This window comes from Alligator sinensis, unplaced genomic scaffold, assembly GCF_000455745.1.
Source record: "Alligator sinensis unplaced genomic scaffold, ASM45574v1 scaffold391_1, whole genome shotgun sequence".
Taxonomy (NCBI): Eukaryota; Metazoa; Chordata; order Crocodylia; family Alligatoridae; genus Alligator; species Alligator sinensis.
Genome location: NW_005841889.1, coordinates 2,243,856 through 2,263,871, shown reverse-complemented (window position 1 = coordinate 2,263,871; position 20,016 = coordinate 2,243,856). Strand labels below are relative to the sequence as shown.

The 20,016-nt window shown below is 42.9% G+C and overlaps 1 protein-coding gene across 1 annotated transcript in view; it reads left to right on the top strand.

Moving 5' to 3' along the window:
• CACNA1D (calcium voltage-gated channel subunit alpha1 D) overlaps positions 1-20,016 on the top strand; it is a 423,598-nt gene that overhangs the window by 198,029 nt on the left and 205,553 nt on the right. The window contains exon 8 of the mRNA XM_025197108.1: positions 6,995-7,098. Within this exon, the coding sequence (XP_025052893.1) occupies positions 6,995-7,098 (104 nt within the window). The remainder of the gene's footprint in view (positions 1-6,994; positions 7,099-20,016) is intronic.

Below are 20,016 nucleotides of genomic sequence, written 5' to 3'. Positions count from 1 at the left end.
GCAGGAATCATTCAACTTTAAGTTTTATAAATAAACTGTGTAAAAATGGAATACATACCCATGTGAATGGCAGGAAAATATCAGGGTGTAGCCAAAATGTGGCAACAATGTCCAAAAGAGTAATGGCTGACAAGCACTGATGTAAACAAAGATTATGCAGCCCTGTCCTGACAGATCTGTTATTAGCATGAGACAAAATTGACTGGTATGAAACAATGTTCCTTTTGTCCTTAATGTTCCCTGATCCAGTTTTGTCAGAAAATGAATCACAATGAGATCTCCCTGAGCTGAGATGGGGAAAAAAGAAGAGTGAGCAACAGGCACTTACAAAGCCCCTATATAATCCACATGAAAAAGATTAGATTAAGATTTGCCTACCTCGGAAGAATTCTCACCCAAAATGGAAAAATGTTGCAAATCTATTTTTTACAGCTTTGTAAAGATCTGCGTGGTGACCCACTTGGTGGCTTTACAATCCATTATGGCAGCATACAAGGCTTTTTGGCTAGGGACAGAAATGATACATGAACTAGTATAAGTGATTGGAAACTGGTTCAAATGTGTAACACAACAGAAGTTCAGTGCACATAAACCATTTTCAAAATGGTCAAAACCAGTTTAAGATAAACGTGGATGAATATAGTATCAGACTTAACTGATTTAGATTAAATTGATTTATTGAACTTCTGTCCCAGATCTCCTACAGTTTCAAGTTAACTTACAGTCCCCCAGCATCCCAGGATGCTTTGCAGCTTCCCCACAAAACTCCCATTGCAGAGTGGGCAGGCTAGCCTTGGCCCAAGCTATCTGCTCCAGTCGAGCAGGGAGGCATGCTTTAGTGTCCCCCAGCTTCTGGCCTGGGCCACTGCAGGCATGTGGCTGCATTTTTGGAATCAAAAGTGAATGTTTGTTCACTTGATTATCAGTTCAAGCTAGGCAGCTTAGACTAACCTGCAAAGATTGAATCGATTCAGCCTTGGACTTTTTGATTGTACTTAGCCTTTGGTCCAAGAAACAGATGCAGTCTGGTTCTGATATATAGTGGTCTTTGTGGAAAAATTAGGCCTTCTTATGTTCCTTTGCTACAACTCCTGATGAGGGGGGTTTAATAGCAGCCTTCAACTACCTGAAGGGGGGTTCCAAAGAGGATGGAGCTGGACTGTTTTCAGTCATGGCAGATGATAGAACAAGGAGCAACGGTCTCAAGTTGCAGCAAGGGAAGTTTAGGTTAGATATTAGGAAGAACTTTGTTACTAGGAGGGTAGTACAACATTAGAATAAGTTACTGTAACAGGGGGAGCCTGCTCGGGGTCCATCTACTGGTGGCCCTGCCCACCTGTTGGGGCCAACTGCCTGCCTTCTTTCCTGCCACACCTTGTTGCTAATTAATTGTTGTTTAATTAAGGGGGAGGCTACCCATTATATGCCCTGATGCCAGGGGGTGCTATCTGTGGCTCTGTTCCTCCCCTACATCACAGCCCAAGCCTCGCAGATGGTATTTGTAAATTTCTCTTTATGCTGGGGTCTTGGCCGCTGTGGGCCTACCCCTTTTCACTCTAGCTAGGCCTGTCAGTCAAAAAAAACCCAACCCACTAATCAGGGTTTGACTCCCAGGCTCTAGCTCTCAAAAAAAACCCCTCACTCGGGCTCCTGCGCCCTCTGTGGAGCTGGGGTCTGCTCACCCCCAAATATTGCTCCCTCTCTGGCACTGGGGTCAGCTCACCCCTGGTGCTAGGGTCAGCTTACCCCCGAATACTGCGCCCTCTCTGGTGCTAGGGTCAGCTTACCCCCGAATACTGCGCCCTCTCTGGCGCTGGGGTCAGCAGACCCCTGAATATTGTGCCCTCTCTGATGCTGGGGTTCCCACACTGCAATGGGCCCCCCAATGAGGCCTCCTTCTTCCCCGAATAGCCTCACCCAAACCACCGGTCTTAACATTCAACACAAAACATAGGCTTCTAAGGCAATATAATGGAAAAACAAGAAAGGCAACATGCCTGCTTACTTTAGATGATCATGAGGATGGCTCAGGGCATGGCGTAGTCTTCTGACAGAGACTGCAGCCACGGCACCATGGTTATTGGGAGTTCGCCTCCTTGTTGCCCCTCTAGCCTTCTCTACTTGCCATTTGTAGGGTCCTGGCCTTCCTCTCCCTGTCACCTGACTGGCTGGCAGGGCTCAAGCCTTAATCCCTACTTGACCAGCCAGCCATGACTCGAAGGTTCTGGACTTAAAGGGACCACCCTGTCTCTTAGTAACAGGGTTAGGGTTTCCTGTTACAGTTCCCCAGAGAGGTGGTGGACTCTCCATCCTTGGAGGTTTTTAAGACCTGGCTAGACAAAGTGTTGGCTGGGATGATCTAGTTTGACACGTTCCTGCTTTGAGCAGGGGGTTGGACTAAATGATCTCCTGAGGTCCCTTCCAGTCCTAATTTTCTGTGATTTGGCACTTGAATTCTTAGAAACCTTCTTTGCTGTGGACTTTGGCTAAGGCAGTAGTTTGGATTGCAAAGCATTATTTCTGGAGGGTGAAGCTTGAATTGTATTTCACCTCACAGGACACTTAGATAGTCTTTAGCTACTTTAGTTACTAAATGTCATCCTATTTCTCCCTATGTAATAGTAGAAATGCCACGAGAGGGTCTAGATTTCTTATGTACCTCCATTGTAGCCTAAAAAATCCTTTATGCAACTAGACTTGACCATGTTCAGATGCAATCTAATGCAGCCACCTGGGCATCTAATTCTACTTACTATCCTTATCTATTTCCATCTGGGAAAGTATATAAACTGTGAAAGTCCCCCAAAGGACCATGAACAGTTTTTGCATGTAGCTCAGTTTTTTAAGTACTTGCATAGGAAATAAGAGGAGTTGGGCTCAATGTTTCTCTCACCCTAAGTGAGTTTGGTAGAGCTGCAAACATTTTCCTTTCTGTCCTTGGAGGTTGGGCCACTAAGCTGAAAGGGATACAGAGTCATGGATGAGTCATACCAGAAGACAATGGGGGAGTCCTGGTCCCTCCTCCTGTTGTTACTTATCCATTTTATCCAAGAACTCTTTGATGCCAAGCACATGAAGACTCCTGGCAGCTGGGACTGGAATCCAGGACTCCTACTGTATAGCTGAGTGTCCCTAGCTATTAGGCTATAAGTCACACTCCCTTCAGTTTGCTTCTTGTACTGATTATACATTATACCAGTGGTTCCCAAACTCTGACAGATTGTGTTCCACCACCAATTTAAAACGACACAACCTTAAGTACCACCAGCAAATTGTTGTCATATAAAGTAATTATAATAAATCTGTTAACATGTACCACTGACAGGTTGTTGGTGCACCACTGGTGGTATGCGTACCACAGATTGGGAACTGCTGCATTATACAGTACAAACTCATGGATAAAATGAATGTGAGTAGGAGCTAGAACCCAGGATTCCTTCCCTCCAAGGACACTGTCCATCCCATTAGTCCACAGGGTCACAGTTCCTTTCCCTTGTTCTCTTTCTGGCCCCATGACTGTCCCTGTCATCTGGACCACCCTCACTGTCAGGTTGAACCCGCAGGCGATGGGATCCAACTGGCATTACTGCATCAGGAGCTGTTCTTTTGAGGGAGTATATGTATAAATGGTATGGCTTATTACATTAATCCAAAGTCTAGTATGTGTCAAAATCAGTCTTAAACCAGCACCAAAATGCAAAAGGTACTAGGAACACTTTTAATTTGGGTTAGTCCTTCACCTGCCAAAAGCAGAAACAAGCATGTAACACTGGATTGGTGCAATTTCCAATTTTCCCATGACAGTAATGGTAGCTCTGGATGGTTACAAAATACTGAGCTTTAAAATCACATCCATCTAATGTGAAGGGGTTTTCTAGAAGTTTGAAGGCCAGATGATTTTTCCAGCTGCATGTCATAGGGTAGTGAACCAAAGAAAAAGGGCACCAAAGAAAAAGAAAAGAAAAGAAAAGAAAAAGGGCACCAAAATTAAATGGGGGTGGGGGTGGGGAGGAGTGAAGCCTATACAGGACTCTATTCTTACTTACCTGTGAAGCTTTCCTTGTGGTTAGAGTTCATCAAATGTAGTGGATGCTTGTCCAGCAAGCAAACGGCATGTGTCTAAGAAGTGAGAAAACATAAAAGATGTCAAAAAGCACGAATCCTACTGACCATAGGCATCTGGCAGATACTGAGAGAAAAGTTAGCAGAAATACATGTTGCTTAAACAGCCATCAAGTACAGCATGTAAATCCTCTGGTAGGAGTTTGAAAGGGCTTACGTTCCTGTTGTCCTCTTCTCTACAAAGAAAAATCAGACTAGTCTCTCAGTTTGGCTACCACACCTTCTTCATGAGAAGGGCATGTGAGATTACCTTTGTGTTTTCAAGTGGTGTTTGCACACTGCTTTTTTCCAGAGGTATAACAGGGTAGCTTGGTGCCTGGGCAGCACTGGCAGCAGTACGGCTGGGCAACCATGGTGGAGTCTGTTCTTATTCTGACCCCTACAAAAATCAGCACCCAGGGTTGCTTCCCTGGTCACTCCACCCTTATAAAGCTACTACTTTTCTCTTTCCTAAGGAATACCAAGAGCAGAGCATGACTTGTCCCTTGGTACTTTGTCAAGGTTCATAGGAATAGATTCAGTTAACCAAAATAGTGCTGTATTACAATATTTCAATAACCAAACATACTTTTAAAAAGTTTTCCTTCATTTAGTTTTTCTAGTGATTTTACATAAGTTCTGTTCAGTTACATTAAACATTTTTAACACAAAAATGATGTATGGTCAGCTTGTTTCTGAAAGATACACCAGACATAAAACCATATATTGCCATTTTAATCATAATGGAAATAAAGTTAATTAGGGTGGGTTTTTTTACGAGAAACAAAAATTAATAGCCATTGACTGACCTTGTTCCAGTCAACTGAGTATTAGCAAGGAAAACTGTCCAAGGACCAAATCCTGCAAAGACTTATGCACATCCTTAACCCTAACCAAGTTTGAGAAAGCTTTTTACCCTGAAGAAGTGGAGACTTGGTAAGAAGCTGCCAAAGAAAGAAAGAAAGAAAGAAAGAAAGAAAGACTTTGACTTTTAAGAGGCATTTATTCCAGGGAGGGTGACAAATCAGGGCCAGTAGAGAGCATGTACAGGTTGGCCCGAAGATCTGGGCCTCATGGACAAGGCCTGGGCTCATGGCCTGCAAGGCCTGCCCGTACACTCTAGACTAAAAAACAACACACACAAAAAACCCACAACGAACATTAGGACTATTTACATAGTCTACTATTTACATATTTACAGTTCTGCCAGCAGGGACACCCATGGAGGCCTCAGGGGTTGACCCGCATGAACAAAAGAAAGAAAATAAGGAATAAATATGATATGACTTTGTTTCTGTGTTTAAAAAAGACTCCTGTATTTTATGACAGGGATACTAAGGCCTAGGTGAGAGTGCTTGAACCCAGGGCTGCATATCTCAAACTTTACTGGGAGCAATTGATTTTGGTATGCGTCTCACTGGAGGGCTATCACAAGTGAAATCCACTCCACTTGTTGATAAGCTAATTTGCAAGTGGGAAACTGGATTGTACATGCAGAGGTAGACTCAGATTAATGAATCACCTCACTGTGCTTGCTCTTCTCCTTTTCAAATCCATTATGTGTTTAATGAAGTGATTTAATAAAGAATGATGGCAGACCACAGTGATCATCCTGGTGTGCTGCATGTGGCCTACAGGCTGTGTGTTGTACATCCCTGCATCAGCAAACCTGGGAAGGGAAGTCAGCACAGCATATATCCATAAGCACCAAAATCATGAACACGTGTGCACATGGCTCACATCCTTCAATAACAGCATAGAAAGGCTTGCCTAATGTTTGTTTCACCATGAAGTGCTGGGTCCTATAGTTCAGGCAAAATTCTCATTGACACTGGTGGGATTTTTCTGGGTGGAAATTAATTCCAAAATGTCAGAATTGTGAGCTTACAACGTGAAAAGAAAGCCAGAACCATTGAACTTATTTTCCTCTTTTGAAATATAAGCAGCAGTGACTGGTAATAAATTGTTAGGAAGGTTTTTTTGCTCCTTAATGCCTAGCATGAAAACCATTTCCCTGTGTTTATGTGTGTCCTTTTTTTCCCTTTGGAATAGACCTTTCTGGATTTTAGTGGATAAGTTTCTTGATTCCATCTTTGAGATGGATGTGATGAGGTTTCCCAAAAATACAGAAAGGAAAATAATGTTTATAGAAAAGGGGATGTAAGAACATAAATAGGATATGCAGAATTCAAATAATTTAACCTTAGTTTAAAAAAACCCCAACTGTTTGCCTTTTATAATGTTGAGTTTCATGCCATTTTTGTTGAAAATCCTTTCAGAAATGTTTCCATGTTCCCAGTATTCTTCTAAATCTGGCCGAAAATGTGTTTTAAAAAATGCATTAAAACAAAATATTCTCTTCCTATAATTACAGTATTGTGGTAAGAGTGTATTGGAACTTCGTGCCACAGAAAAAATATTGGGAAAATTATATTATTGAAATGTATATGTTTTGCCTTTTTGTATGTATTTTGTTAAAGAAATTTCTGAGTAGCTATAGGTAAGACGTATGCTGACATTAAAGAGAAAAAATTCCCAAATATTCTCAATACATTTTTACTTTGTTTCACTGTATTTTATAGTTAGAAGAAATAATGTGCAAATTGGAATCATATGTTAAACCTTAAAGAACGAAATTACTGCTTGCTACCTTTATATATTTGGTACCATCGTTTTGATTTGAAAAGCTACGAAATATTCACTCTTTCTTTTCAGTGTGTGCTGGGAATGTGACATGAATGTGGTTAGTGCTTTACTCCTCTTCCTGTTGGTCTCTGATGAATGTGAAGGGGAATGTGTACAACACTATCTCACTTGCATTTCTTTTTCTCTGATTCTTCCTTGTTACATACTATAGTAATCTACTTCTATAAGATCATCTTATTTCTTACAGATGAATGATGCTATGGGATTTGAATTGCCATGGGTGTATTTTGTCAGTCTCGTCATCTTTGGGTCATTTTTCGTACTAAATCTTGTTCTTGGTGTATTGAGCGGGTAAGCATACACCTTTTTCATCATGAAAGCAGAGTCCTGAATTCAGTTGCCATGAACACACAGGTCAGATTATGCAGGTGACATATCAATCATTCAGTGTTGACATAGTTTAAAAAAGCTTTCTTTCTTCCTGCTGTGTAAAAATGCCATAAAGCTGGAACAGAAACAGCTTAAAACAGCTGAAACATGGCCCCTGAAAAATAATGTGCAGTTATCAAAATCAGATATTTATTTAGAAAAAAAGAATTACCTGCCTATATTCTTCCTGTTCATAACTAAATTGAGGTTTAATTATAATGAAACTTACAAATGTCTTTCCATTCATATAAAGGTGACAGTTTAAAGCTTATCTTCTGTTGTAGGACTTAGAATCTGATCTGTAGGTTGATGAGATGAGTACAGAAATTAAATATAAGTCTCCTTGTAATAAAAATTAACTAAGACAAATGCTGAACAGATTTTATACATTTCTCAGCATTCAGAAAGGTAACTATTTTCTTTTTTCCTAATAGGCGAATGAGAAAAAATGTAGAGGGTGAAGAGAAGCTAATTGTTATAGATGAGGTTCTGAAAGGAAAGTTTGTGTTGAAATAATGAACACCTACGTGATCTGGCAGCTGTAAAAAAGGACTCTGCTATTTAATGAATGGCTAAATCATAACTTATTTCCTTACATTTTACAGGTAAATGATGCAATAGGATGTGAATGGCCATGGATCTATTTTGTTAGTCTTATCATCCTTGGCTCATTTTTCGTACTTAACCTGGTTCTTGGTGTACTTAGTGGGTAAGCACTAGCAGTTGAATTCTACTGCAGCTTCTAAGATGGCTTATGCATTTACTCAGCTTCTCCGTGACAGCTTTCTTTGCATGTGTTTGAAATTCTTGTCACCCTACCAATGTTTGCTCTTTTGACTGACTCTTGTGATCCTGTGTCTGTATCTGTCTGTGACATCCTGTGTTTAGAGTGCTTGCCAAAACTGTTAGTTGAATGAGGCACTAATCACCTAATTGTAAAAATATTTCCAGTAGTTGGATACATTATTTTGCACATAGAGTTAGATGCACCTATAATCCACACACTCCCTCCAAGGTATATCCCACTCTGAAAGTCTAAATGTGTTTTTGTTTAAATTAAACACAGCTTTATATTTACTGGTCATGCACTGCAAAGAGTTTTATTGTGTGCTTCAGGTTCTAGATCATAGACAGAATATGTCTGGATTATGTGATAACCTGTAGCATTGTGAACTGGAGCTCTGACTGATTTAAATGGGAGTTTAAGGCAACCAGGAGGATTGAGAATCTGCACTTATCTACAGTCAGCTGTCTGTGTAATATACCTTTCAGTTATAAATTAGTCATAGGCAATTTGTTGCCTCCAAGCCAAACAGACTTTAGCCAAGAACTGTTTGCTTTTATCTGTATAGTTATAAGTATATGGCTTATGATAAAGATAATTTATCATCAAGAGTAAAGGAAAAGATGCCGGAGATATTTGAACCTGTTTGGAAAAGTTAGATACCGATGTGCATTATATCAATTCATATAGAGTTAACTCAGAGTTAAACAATATTTTGTGGTTTGGAACAATGCCATCCTTGTAAATATGAGCCAGATGGTACCAGTGACAAAACTCCTCTTAATGGAAGCAAGACCATTAGGAAAAAATGGTAGTGTGGTGTCATCAAACTGCTGCTTATGTGCACCTCCCTATTCCCAGTCTTCTATGTTGTGCTTTAGACACTTGAAATATTAGGGAGTATTTTACTGCAATAATATCCCAGTGCCCTTCATAAAATCAATTTTGTAAGGCCCTATTGGGGTTTTAAAACCTAACTGGTTTTAAAATATAATTATAAAAATCACAAGCTTGTTTATACACTCACAGTTCATTAAGGATAATAGGGAAAGTGATGCCTTACTTCATTATGACAATCCTTTTTGGAGGACGAATGGGAAGAAAGGAACAGAAAGAGTAAAGAAGATGATGGTGATTGTCTGACTCAGGCTGCCATCTTACAAAGCTTTAATATTTATCCATAGTCCTGTGACTACATTTATCCAGTGACAAGTGTGTAGGTCTGTGCAAAACTGGACTTAGTTTTTATGTTGCAGTCTCCCTGGGGAAAAGAATTAAAAATGGGAAGAAAGAAGGGGAAAGAGGTGGTGAGCTGCTGCATAACTAACATGAAAACTTTCAGTGCCATCACCTACCATTTCTGTGCCACCAGAGTTTGCACTAAAGTCAGTGCAGGATCAGGCTTTCAGTGTTTTCCTCCCCTGGGCCTTTAAAAGACCATTAGCTGCAATTAATTTTCTTCCTATTATGCGAAGTTGTGCTGTGGCAGCAAGTGATTAAATATTCCCCTTTTCTGCTGCTGGACTCAAATGAATCACTAGTTCTTGTGATTTTTTTTTAATTTGAAAAATGATATTACATTTTATATTATGACCCACATGTTTTTTACTCCTAATGAAGCCTAGGAGTGAGACTTACAGCTAAGGTTTGAAATAATAATATTGGTTTAAACATTTTATAAAGCTCACTGACATTTTAAATACATTGGGACCCTTATTATAATTTATTTTTGCTTTGATAGGTAAGGTTTTGGTGGGTAGGCCAGATAAAATGAAGCTAAAGTAAAAAAAATTAACCGTGCTTTCTGCAATTGCACTGTATTTGTCTCAGCCCACATGACAACTAAATATTATTCCCTGCTGCTAGCTCAGTTAGGCAGATTTGGTGCAGGATGGCTTGATGAGATAAAGAACTGCTATGTAGCTGCAGTCAGTGTCAGGCATGCCTACACTACTGCACAGAGGTGAAGTAACCAATGCAGTGGTTGATCCATTCCTCACACAAGCCCCTACCCACCCATCTTTTGATTTTGTAGTCCTAGGTCTTCTGCAGCACACATGATGTGAGCCTTCTCAAATTCAGTTCTTTCCACTGTGTGTGACTGTATTGGCTCAGCAGCAGTTAGGTCTTAGTGACATCGGAGGCAGAGGCAGGGTTTACCCCAAAGCACACAGGTGAACACCCTTACCTCCCATGTGTCTATGATTTCTATATGTAAGAAAAATGAGATTGCAAGTAGGTGGCATTGTCCCTTTATTTTAAACATGTTATATGTTCACCTTAAGCCTGCCTGGTTTTATGTGTAAAAGAATGTAAAACATGTACATGTTGCAAAATCCTATGGACTTGCTAGTATTTATTGATGAAAAGTTTATATTTTTCATTCTGAATCAGGCATATATGTAGGACAGGTTATTTTTCTTCTTATCAAAGGAGCCCTCAGCTTTGCTTTTTATCTTCGGCAAAATGCCACATGAAACCTGCAACAAGATAAACCTATAAGCAGATTAATCAAATTATACTAAGTCTGACCAAACTCTAACAGTGCAAAATATAACACCAATTTACTCAAAAATATGGCTGTGCACACAGATTTTAGAGGTTGACTCTGACTCATGTCTTAACATACTTTGTCCTTATATTAATGATGCTTCCTGTAGTGCTGAGTTATGCTGTGTACATTTAGATCTATTTCCTGTTTTGATCTCTGTTTGATGTTTTAAAATATTCATTCATTCTCTTTGCACTCCTGTCTGGTTCTGTGGCCATCTACCCCGTCGTATTTCTCTACTGCATCTCTCTTGTGCACTGCATGTTTGATGTGTTTAGATATTGTACCCGGGGATGGGACTGATGATTGGGGAGATCTTTTGTTTTACATCTAGCCATTTCTGAAGGTGAGTATTTCCTTATGATCCATGTAAATAGTGTCTATTTAAGAAGTCATTGATTAAAATGTGATTCAGCATTTTAAATTCATAGATATTTTAAAAATAGAGAACTAACATAGGAGTACTTATCCCTAGGAAAAAAAAAAATTTTAGTATGCAACCTGACAGTGGAGGATGTGTTCTAAATATTTCCTCAAGTAGCAAACTTTAGAAAGAATTCATGGACAAAAGTTAGACAAGAACACACCATTTTCCAATAATACACCCAATCAAAAGTCTTGCATTTGCATTACCTTTTTAAAACACTGGTACTATTCATGTCTCTCACAAAGTCAGTTGTCAAGCACAAGACTGCTTTAAGCTAGTACAGATAAGGACTGATTTATGCTTATCCCTGTACAGGTACCTAAGGGATTTGGGTAAACACAAGGATCTCGTCTCCCTCATTCCTGCCTATGGTTGAAGAACAGTCTTTATTGGGAGAATGCTAAGGGTCATAGAGCTGCTGTTCTGCCATTCACTTTTCTGTAGCTCAAGGAAAAATTCTTCCTGAGACGGTTAAAATTATTTCATTGGCTGTCATAGCAGTGTAACTGTTTTGCATTCTCTCTATCACAGGGTAGAGACTAAAGCCAAAATCTGACCCTAAATATATAGTCTGTCTGAGTCAGATAATAGGATCAGATTGTCCAGTTCGTATTTTATCTTCCAGAAATGATGATAACAGTATAAGGAAAAGGGATAGATGTAAAGATTGGGAGTTAAAGGCACTTTACATACTTATAAAACCAAATAATAAAGGTCCTGATTCTGCCATCCTGTGAGATTTTGCTTCAAGAAAAAAAGCAAAGGCAAAAACAGATGGCTGAACCCACAATCCCAAAATTGTGTGTTGTTTTATAACTCAGTTATGCAGTTCTTGTCTAATGTCCCCATGGAAGTCTATTGTTTATTTCTTATGTTCAGTATATTTTGTATGTATTAAATGTTACAGTATAGTTAGCACCTCTGGTAAGCATATGGAAAACAACAGCCTTTCAAAGGGCATTCGGGTGGTTATTAAGCATGTGCTTTACAGTGTAAATACATCAATTAGAATGAACCTAACCAGTTTTTCAGATGAGGCAGTGTAGAAGTCAGCAGTGAATCAGGGCAAGAATAAACAGTGCCAATCTCCAAGGTGCCATAGGAGTAGAAATTCAGAAATACAGTTGGGTTAATACTACATACAAGTCCCCAGGAGCATTGCCTCACATTATTAAACCATCTCATGTCTGCCATGTTTATGCTGCTTAGATGTATACTTTACATGACTAACTATGTGCTCAAGCATAATCTACCAAGTTTTGCAGAAAGAAAATGCCAAGGATGCATGTATGTATAGACCATCTATAGACTTGGACTTGACATTTGCCACAATGTTACAGAAGCTGATATCCTCAGGCCCAGGTCCACCCAGGGGTACAGGTGTGACAAAGCTGATCATTGCCATGCCTGTGTGTTAGGTGACTGATCACCTGACTGAAAAATCTTGAACAGGTCTCCTACATCTTAGGCAAATGTTCTAATCACTCCTTTATTACAGGAAAGCACCAGCACCCTTCCGCTTTCATCTCCTCATTTCTCAGCCAGTTTTTAAATGGAAGTGGTTGCTGTGCTCAGCTCATTACTGTTAGTGTGTGTTATACATTCTCTGAACGCACTGACAGGATTAAGCCCATAAGAGTACCTAGACTCAGGAACAATTCATTTGTGAACCCAAGGGGCATTAGGAGGAATATAGGTGCCACAGTGCTCAGCTCTGCCAAGATGCAGTGCTTCTGAACATGTGTGTGTGGCACTAGAACTTTAGGATCCTTAGTGATTATACTGTTGGAAATGTAGTTGCCTGCAGGCTCTCAGATACTTAAGTGGCTAGGGAGGAATTTTGTGGTTTGCACCTAAATTCTACCTAGGTTGTACTTCAAATACTTAGTCCTTTTTTGGATATAGCCTTCAGTCACTGAAGAAACTGGAACAAATTGTGAGATTTATCTGACCAATTACAGTGAATCAACATGAACCTCAATGGTATATAGAGCATCTTGTATACTGCAAGAGGACTCTTTATTATTCATGCATATAAGCTAAAAAATACCAAAAATCAAAGAATATTTTCAAATAACCGGCAAAATCAAGGAAATTGCAATCTGTCACTAGATATCCTGTGGGTGGATAAATGATTCACAATGAATAATTTCTCTAATGAACCTAACTATTTTCTCAGCTCTAGAATTCAGAAATTAGAATGAGGAAAAAAGAAGCAGAGGAATGCAAGTTAGTTTGCTGTGAATTGTGAGCTGACTATAGATGTGATATGTAAAGTGCTGTAAGTTAGATTCCTACCCAGACTATTTTAGGCTGAGGTATGTCAATAGTGCACCTAACAAATAACACATAACACTGAGTTTTAGCCTAAAAGCCACTAGGATCACACAGGGCATGTTTACATATGCACATAATGTGACTGAATAAACTCTGGTGCAAGTTGAGCAAGAGTAAACTAATCCCAATGTCACTATCTAAATGTGTGTTTAAGTGCAGTAATTTACTCCATCACTGGATAGTACCTGCATCTGATGGGACTATATGATGGTGCTGTAAATTAGGCTGCACTTGCCCAATTGCCGTGCATGTGTAGACAGTGACACTTCACTGCACAGTAAATTAGTCTACTGCACAATAAAGCACACATGTAGATGCATCCACATAAACCCAATTTAATCCATTTTTGAGGGCTTAACTTACTTGGCTTACAGCTGTGGATCAGAGCATGAGTTCCAGTGGGCTCTGACAGATGTGCAGGTTCCCACTCTAACTCATGGTGCTTTGCATAAAGTGCCATGAGTTAGAGTGCCCCCCCTATAAAAGTTTAGACCCCCCTGTAGAAGTTTGCCTGTTAGGTTGGGAGGGATTGAGCCTGCCTTCCTGTCCCATGATTAGGGCTGGGCTCATGCAGCCCTGCTTCTGCTCCCAACTCCATTGCTGTCTGCAGGAAGGGAGGGGGGTGGGGGGAGCTGTGGGTTAGGGTTTGCCTGGCCTGAAATGAAGGAGGCGGGCAGGGGAGCCACAAGGCAGGAGTGGGAGACTGTAATCCACTCACCCCTGCTCCAGCTCTGGCTGGCTAAAACCCAGCCCACAACTTCCTCAACCCCTCTTTCCTCTTTTCACTCTTCCTGAAGACAGGACTGGGGGCAGGGCTGGGTTAATGCAGCCCAGCCCCAATCATGCTGACAAACTGACCCTAGGGAACACAAATTCCTTAAGGCTCTCCACTGTAATTTGTTGCATGATTGGCCACTTTTAAAGTGCTCTGCAGCCATGCACATGTCATGGCATAGCTGTAGAGCATTTTCAGGGGGCCGATGGTACAATAACTATAACTTCTGTCTGCACCATAGGTGACTGGTAGGGGGTGCACGGGGGTGCATGTGCCTCCCAAAATGGGGCCAGTGCCCCACCTGACAGCCAACACTGATGCTGTTGGTAGGGCTGGTGCCCCCCCTGACAGGGCCACCACCATTGGCGGCTTCTGTGGGTGACCCGGCCCCCAGATTCAGGAGGCACCAGTCACTCATGGTCTACACCCAGTGTGATTTGCCTACTTCACAGTCAGGATCTAGGCAAAATTCACTTGCGTGATAATAGTCTTCCAGTTCTTCTCAATTCCTCCTCAATGATACACTAAGACAAGTTTTTCTGCATTTGACACAACTGAATGGGAAAGATCCCTAAGGACTGCCTGCATAGTGTAAGGCAATGCAGCATGGAGATACACAAGCTAGCAGAGTGCCCAGGATATAGTGCTGTGCAATGTAGCTCTTCTGCTTCAGAATTTGGAAGCTATCTCAGTTTCTCTCTGCACTGTGGTCTGTAAATGTATACCAAGACCCTCACAGATTGGTGAACACTGAAACAGTGTAGGAACAATAACAGCTAATGCAGGTGTGGACACACACAACAACTGAATCACTCTTGAATGTCATTGACTAGATACTGGTTCACAGTTGTATGATGCACTGTGACTCCAGCGGCAGTGGGAAGCAGTGAATATCCAGCCCAGGATGACTCACAGTGGGCAAATGGCAGAGAAGTGCTTGCATCCATGTTTTGGGCACCTCAGGGCATGGGTGACCTGTGGCTGGGTTGTCATTTTTCTGCTCTCCCTACTCTCCTAAACATGAGTTCAGCACATTTCAATGGCCTGCAGTTGACCGAAGTCTGCAACATGCTTGCCTGACTTGGGTTTGTGGGGGAGTGCTTGGACCAATGGCTTTGGAGTTCCAATGGCTGAGGGGTGCATGATGAGGGACAGTGGTTGAGTAGGGAATGAGGACACAGCTGATTGTTAGAAAGATAACTTTTACTGAACAAGTAGTGCAAGGGAACTCATTAATAAAAAGTGCCAAAAAAGGGAGAAATAAAAGGGTCAGTAAGGTTCTGGCTAGGTTTCAGAACAGCAAATTGTAGTGGTGGGGAGGGGGAGCATTGAGAAGTGATACAGTATGGGATGCCTACAGGACTGACTAGACCTGCGTCATGGAACACTTGGTGAACTGGTTCAAAATAGTGCTTGACTTTCCAGGTACCTTGTTGAACCATTCCAGGGGGCTTTAAACTAGCAGACAGACTTACAAGCCTGCTAAGTTTCAGTTTTAAATTGCATTTAAAATGTTATGGTGTGACCCTGCTCACAGGCAGTCAGATCTGGGAGATCTTTTTAGTGAGAAACTTTTTAGTGAATACAGACCCTTGGGTGGCAATAATTTTTAACTTGCAGCTTTTTCTAAATTCTGAATAGTGATAGAATAGAAGATAGTCAAGCTTGGTTCTTGGAGGTGTCCTCAAGATCACTGTGGATGTAATGTAGACATACCCCAGGTCAGTGAGAGATTGCTCAGCTGCTTGTAAGGGCGCTTGTACATATGACAAAAATTGCCCGTTTTTGGAGTTGGATCCGGCAGGTGCTGCCTCCAAGTTGGGGCAGCATCCAGCCTGCTAGCAGCCAATGCAGGTGGCCCCAGGGGGTGCTGCCACCATAGAAGGAAGGACCAGGACCCCCACAGCTCAGAGGCCACTCAGCCTGCCGGCAGCTTGCCCCCCAGCCACAGGCAGGATCCACAACCCCCCCCCCCCCCCCCCAAAAAAAAAAAAAAACAAACCCAAAACGATTGGGCCCCACACCACTTTTTTCTTTTCTAGCAGAGCCTGCCCATGTGAGCTGCCAGTGGGCTAAGTGGCCCCTGAACTCTGGTGGGCCCCAGTTGTTCCCTCCATGGTGGCAGTGCCAGTACCCACCAGATCCAACTATTTCCCAAGCCTCCCTGGGGAGCAGCACCCAGCACACTGTCCCTGCTGCCTTCCCACCACCTGTGAATGGGATGCCTTGCTCTGGGGCAGTGTGGGGAAGCAGCAGGAGGGTGGCTGGGTATGCTGGCAGCTGGAGAAGTTGGTGGGGATGGTGCATGGTGCGCTGGAAGCCTAGGTGGACTTGGAGAAACATTGTATTGGGTGGCTTCTGAGCTGGGGCTGCCCCTGGCCTGCTAGCAGCCTGCCTGGGTGGCCCTGAGGGCACAGGCTCTGCAGAGGGAAGGACTGGGCCCCCCGCAGCTCAGAGGCCATTCTGCCCACTGGCAGCTTGTCCCACAGCTTCAGGAGAGGGGGGCAGGGTTCACATTAAAAATGGGCAGGGTTCACATTAAAAAAAAAAAAAAAAGAACTGGGGCCCTTGCCATAACAGTGATGGAAGTCCCTAAATTGAGATGGTGGCCTTTAATCACTACAATTAAAAAACCACCATTTCAATTTAGGGGACTAAACCCCTGTCATATGTACAAGTGCCCTAACATGCACCTCAGCTCAGCAGGGTTCTTCTGGAATCCACACCTGCAGTCAGCAGTGTAGGGATGTGCCCTGGTGCCTGGGACAAAGTGAAAGCCATGACTTCTGGCTTGTGATTGTGACTATGAAGGGGCATCTGCCAGTAGTAGCCACTTTTTTCATACCCTCCACCCCCAAAGTCAGAGCCCCTAATGCCCTCTCCTAGTTATGCCATTTCTTGTAGTTAGATTAATAAATGAGTTTTAACAGACTCCTGTCAGCTGGAAGCTGCTCTTCTCTTCTGGAAGCCACCGGGACACCCCCTATACCCGCACCAGGCTCCAAAGGAGGCAGGTGACATTGACAGTTACATGTTCCTACTGCCCCCTCCCTCCCCATCTCTTACACCCTTGCCCATAGAGCAGAGATAGAAGCCTGTCCTAGCTCACCAGTTCTGCTCTTCAGACCACTACCTTTCTGGTTTAAGTTAAATCAGAGTCCCCCAGCATCCCACCATGCTTTAAAGGCCAGGGCTGGGATGCGCTTTCTGCCCCACCCCTCTGCTCCTTAGCTGGGACAGTGATGGCTGGCCTCACTGGTCCCCAGACAAACCCCAGCTGGGGTCTAGAGCCAGGGAGGGGGGGTTAAACTCACCTTTCCCAAGGACAGAATTGCCCTGCCAAAACTTAGTGCTGGCTGCGATTGTGGACTACAAATCCCAGAGGCACCTGGAAGCAGGAAAAGGAAGTGATGAGCAACCCTGAGAGTCTTGCTGCTCTGATAATGGACTGTAAGTCCCAGAGACCACAGGGAAAAAGTAAGCAAACATAGCCCAGGCTGTGTTTATAGCTCTTCAGTTTATAGTTTTTCAGAGAAAGAAGTATTCTTGTTCAAGCTTTTATGAATTCAGTGCCATTACCTTCTCCCCCGCCCCGACCCAGGCAGAGCTTGGGCTGGGCCCTGGCAATGCCCCCTCTGCTCCACCAGGGCTTTCTTTCTTCCCTCCCCTTTGGCAGTGGGTGTCAGGTTTGCTTTAGGGCCCCCTGGCTTCTGGCTTGAGCCACTGCAGGCCCGTGGTTGCAGTTCCTGAATCAAGAGTGAATATGTGTCCATTTGCATATCGGTTCAACCTCTACAACTTAGACTAACCTGCAAAGACTGAATCAATTCAGCCTTGGGCTTTTTGACTGTCTGTACTTAGCCCTAGTGTCAAGTCACAGCTGTGCAGGTGGGAGACCACCAGAAAGAGTTTTTAGTTTTCAGATGCGACTGCTGTAGATTCCAAGCTAGCACTAAGCCAATCAACATTTGTGTGGCTTACAGTACAAGGTGCAACAAGGCCCATGGGGAGGCTCCCACACTTTTCCAAATGTTTAACTACCTGCGGTATTGCTGACAAATAGGTGGTGCTTTTCTTGAGCTCATTTTTGCTTTCTGTATTAACTTCCTCCTTCATGAAACTCAGCCAAAACATGTACTCTTCAGAAATCTAACAGAGATGTAGGGAAGCAGCTTATCCTTTATAGCAAGGGCCTCATTTTCAAATTCATGTTGCTCTTACAGAGTTTGCTTCTACACAGTCCAATACTTACTTACATTCACCTGTAGCCTGAGGCCTGCAAGAGTGATTCTAGCATCCAGAAATAACCAGGGCATAGGGGCCTCTGGACATACTCCCTTTTGCTTGTCATGTCCACGGTGCCAGCCACATGGATGTAGGTGTAGTATAGCAGCCACTATTGTGGCTCCACTCTGCTCAAAGATATCTCAGGTCAGGCATGAAAATGACCCAGGACTAGGTAAGGCCTATTTAGGGCATGTTTGCATTGAAGAATTGTGGCAAAGACGATAACTGAAGAACTAGTCCACAGCTTATAGTCTTGTGGGACCAGGTACTCTGAACTCACAAACTGAACACCGAGATTGGCAGAGGCCTGTTTGTAGGGCTGTGCAAAGATTCAGTCCCTGATTTGATTTGGCTGAAATTCGGCTTGATTCAGTAGCTGAATTTCTGAATCCAAATCGTATTAGAGGACCCTTTAATCTCTCTGAATCAAATCGGAACCCTCCAAATCAATTTGGAGAGATTCAGAAAGATTTGGCGATTTGGACATAGATACAGCTTTAAATGTTTTTTCTACATACCTCTAGGTAGCAGGGGCTCATGAATGCTGAAATGCTGGGGTGCATGGAGGGTCCCACAGAAGCACGGGAGGACCTCCCACAGCGAGGGGGGGGGGGGGGGGCGTTCCCCAGTGCGCTTGGCAGCAGATCCAGAAGTGGACCAGAAGCACTTCCAGTCAACTTCTAGGTACACTGGGGAGAGCATGGGGGGGTGCCTCCGTGCCCTACCCAGCTCAGCAACTGGTGCCTCCTGGGTCTGGAGGTGCCAAGCCAGGGGATCGCTGAGCCAGGCACGGGGGGGGAGCGTGTACTCCCCAGCGGATCCAGAAGTGGATCCAAAAGTGCGCTCCCTGGCGGATCCACTTACGGATTCACTGCTGAGCACACAGGGGGGGCCCCCCATGCTCTTGTGGGATGCTCCATCCGTACCAGCATTGCAGCATTCACGAGCTGTGCCTGGTACCACGAAGCATGTGGAAAAAACACTTAAAGCTGTGTCTATGGCTGAATCGCTGATTCTCTGAATTAGCATCAAATCTTCAGATTCGGATTCAGCTGAATCAAATCAGGGACAGTGATCCGAATCAATGAGTCAAATCACTGTCCCCGATTTGGGCCGAATCCAAATCGAATAGGGCCCGTTTTGCACACCCCTACCTGTTTGCACTGGTTTATGTTGCAACTTCACAAAAACTCAAAATTACATTATCCAGTGGGAATGTGGAGGGTTTCATAAATATATGCATCCGTTCTAAAGTGTTCTGAATGTGAAAATATTTGTATCAGTAATTCAACAAGCAGTCAACTGCTTTGCTATGAACAAAGAAAATAATAAATGATAAAACTTCATAATTTATTTATCAAGAGGCACAGCTTTAATGCTGCATGATCATACGTCTATTCCTTAAGACAGTCTTTCTCATGACAGGATTGTAAGCAGGTTAACGAGCCTGCTGCCTTATAGGCTGCCTTTCCTCCAACAGGGCCCTTCAGTCCATCCTTTCAATGTAAATACAGCCCTTTATCCTACAAACTAAACAAGCAGATGAGCAAATCTAAATTCGTAGCCCTTCTCTGAGCCATTGCAGAGGCCCTCTACCTGGCCTCTTTCGGGTGGCAGGATTTTCTGGGTCCCAGTCCCAGTTTCACTTGTGGACTGCTTCTTCTTCCTAGCGCATTCTC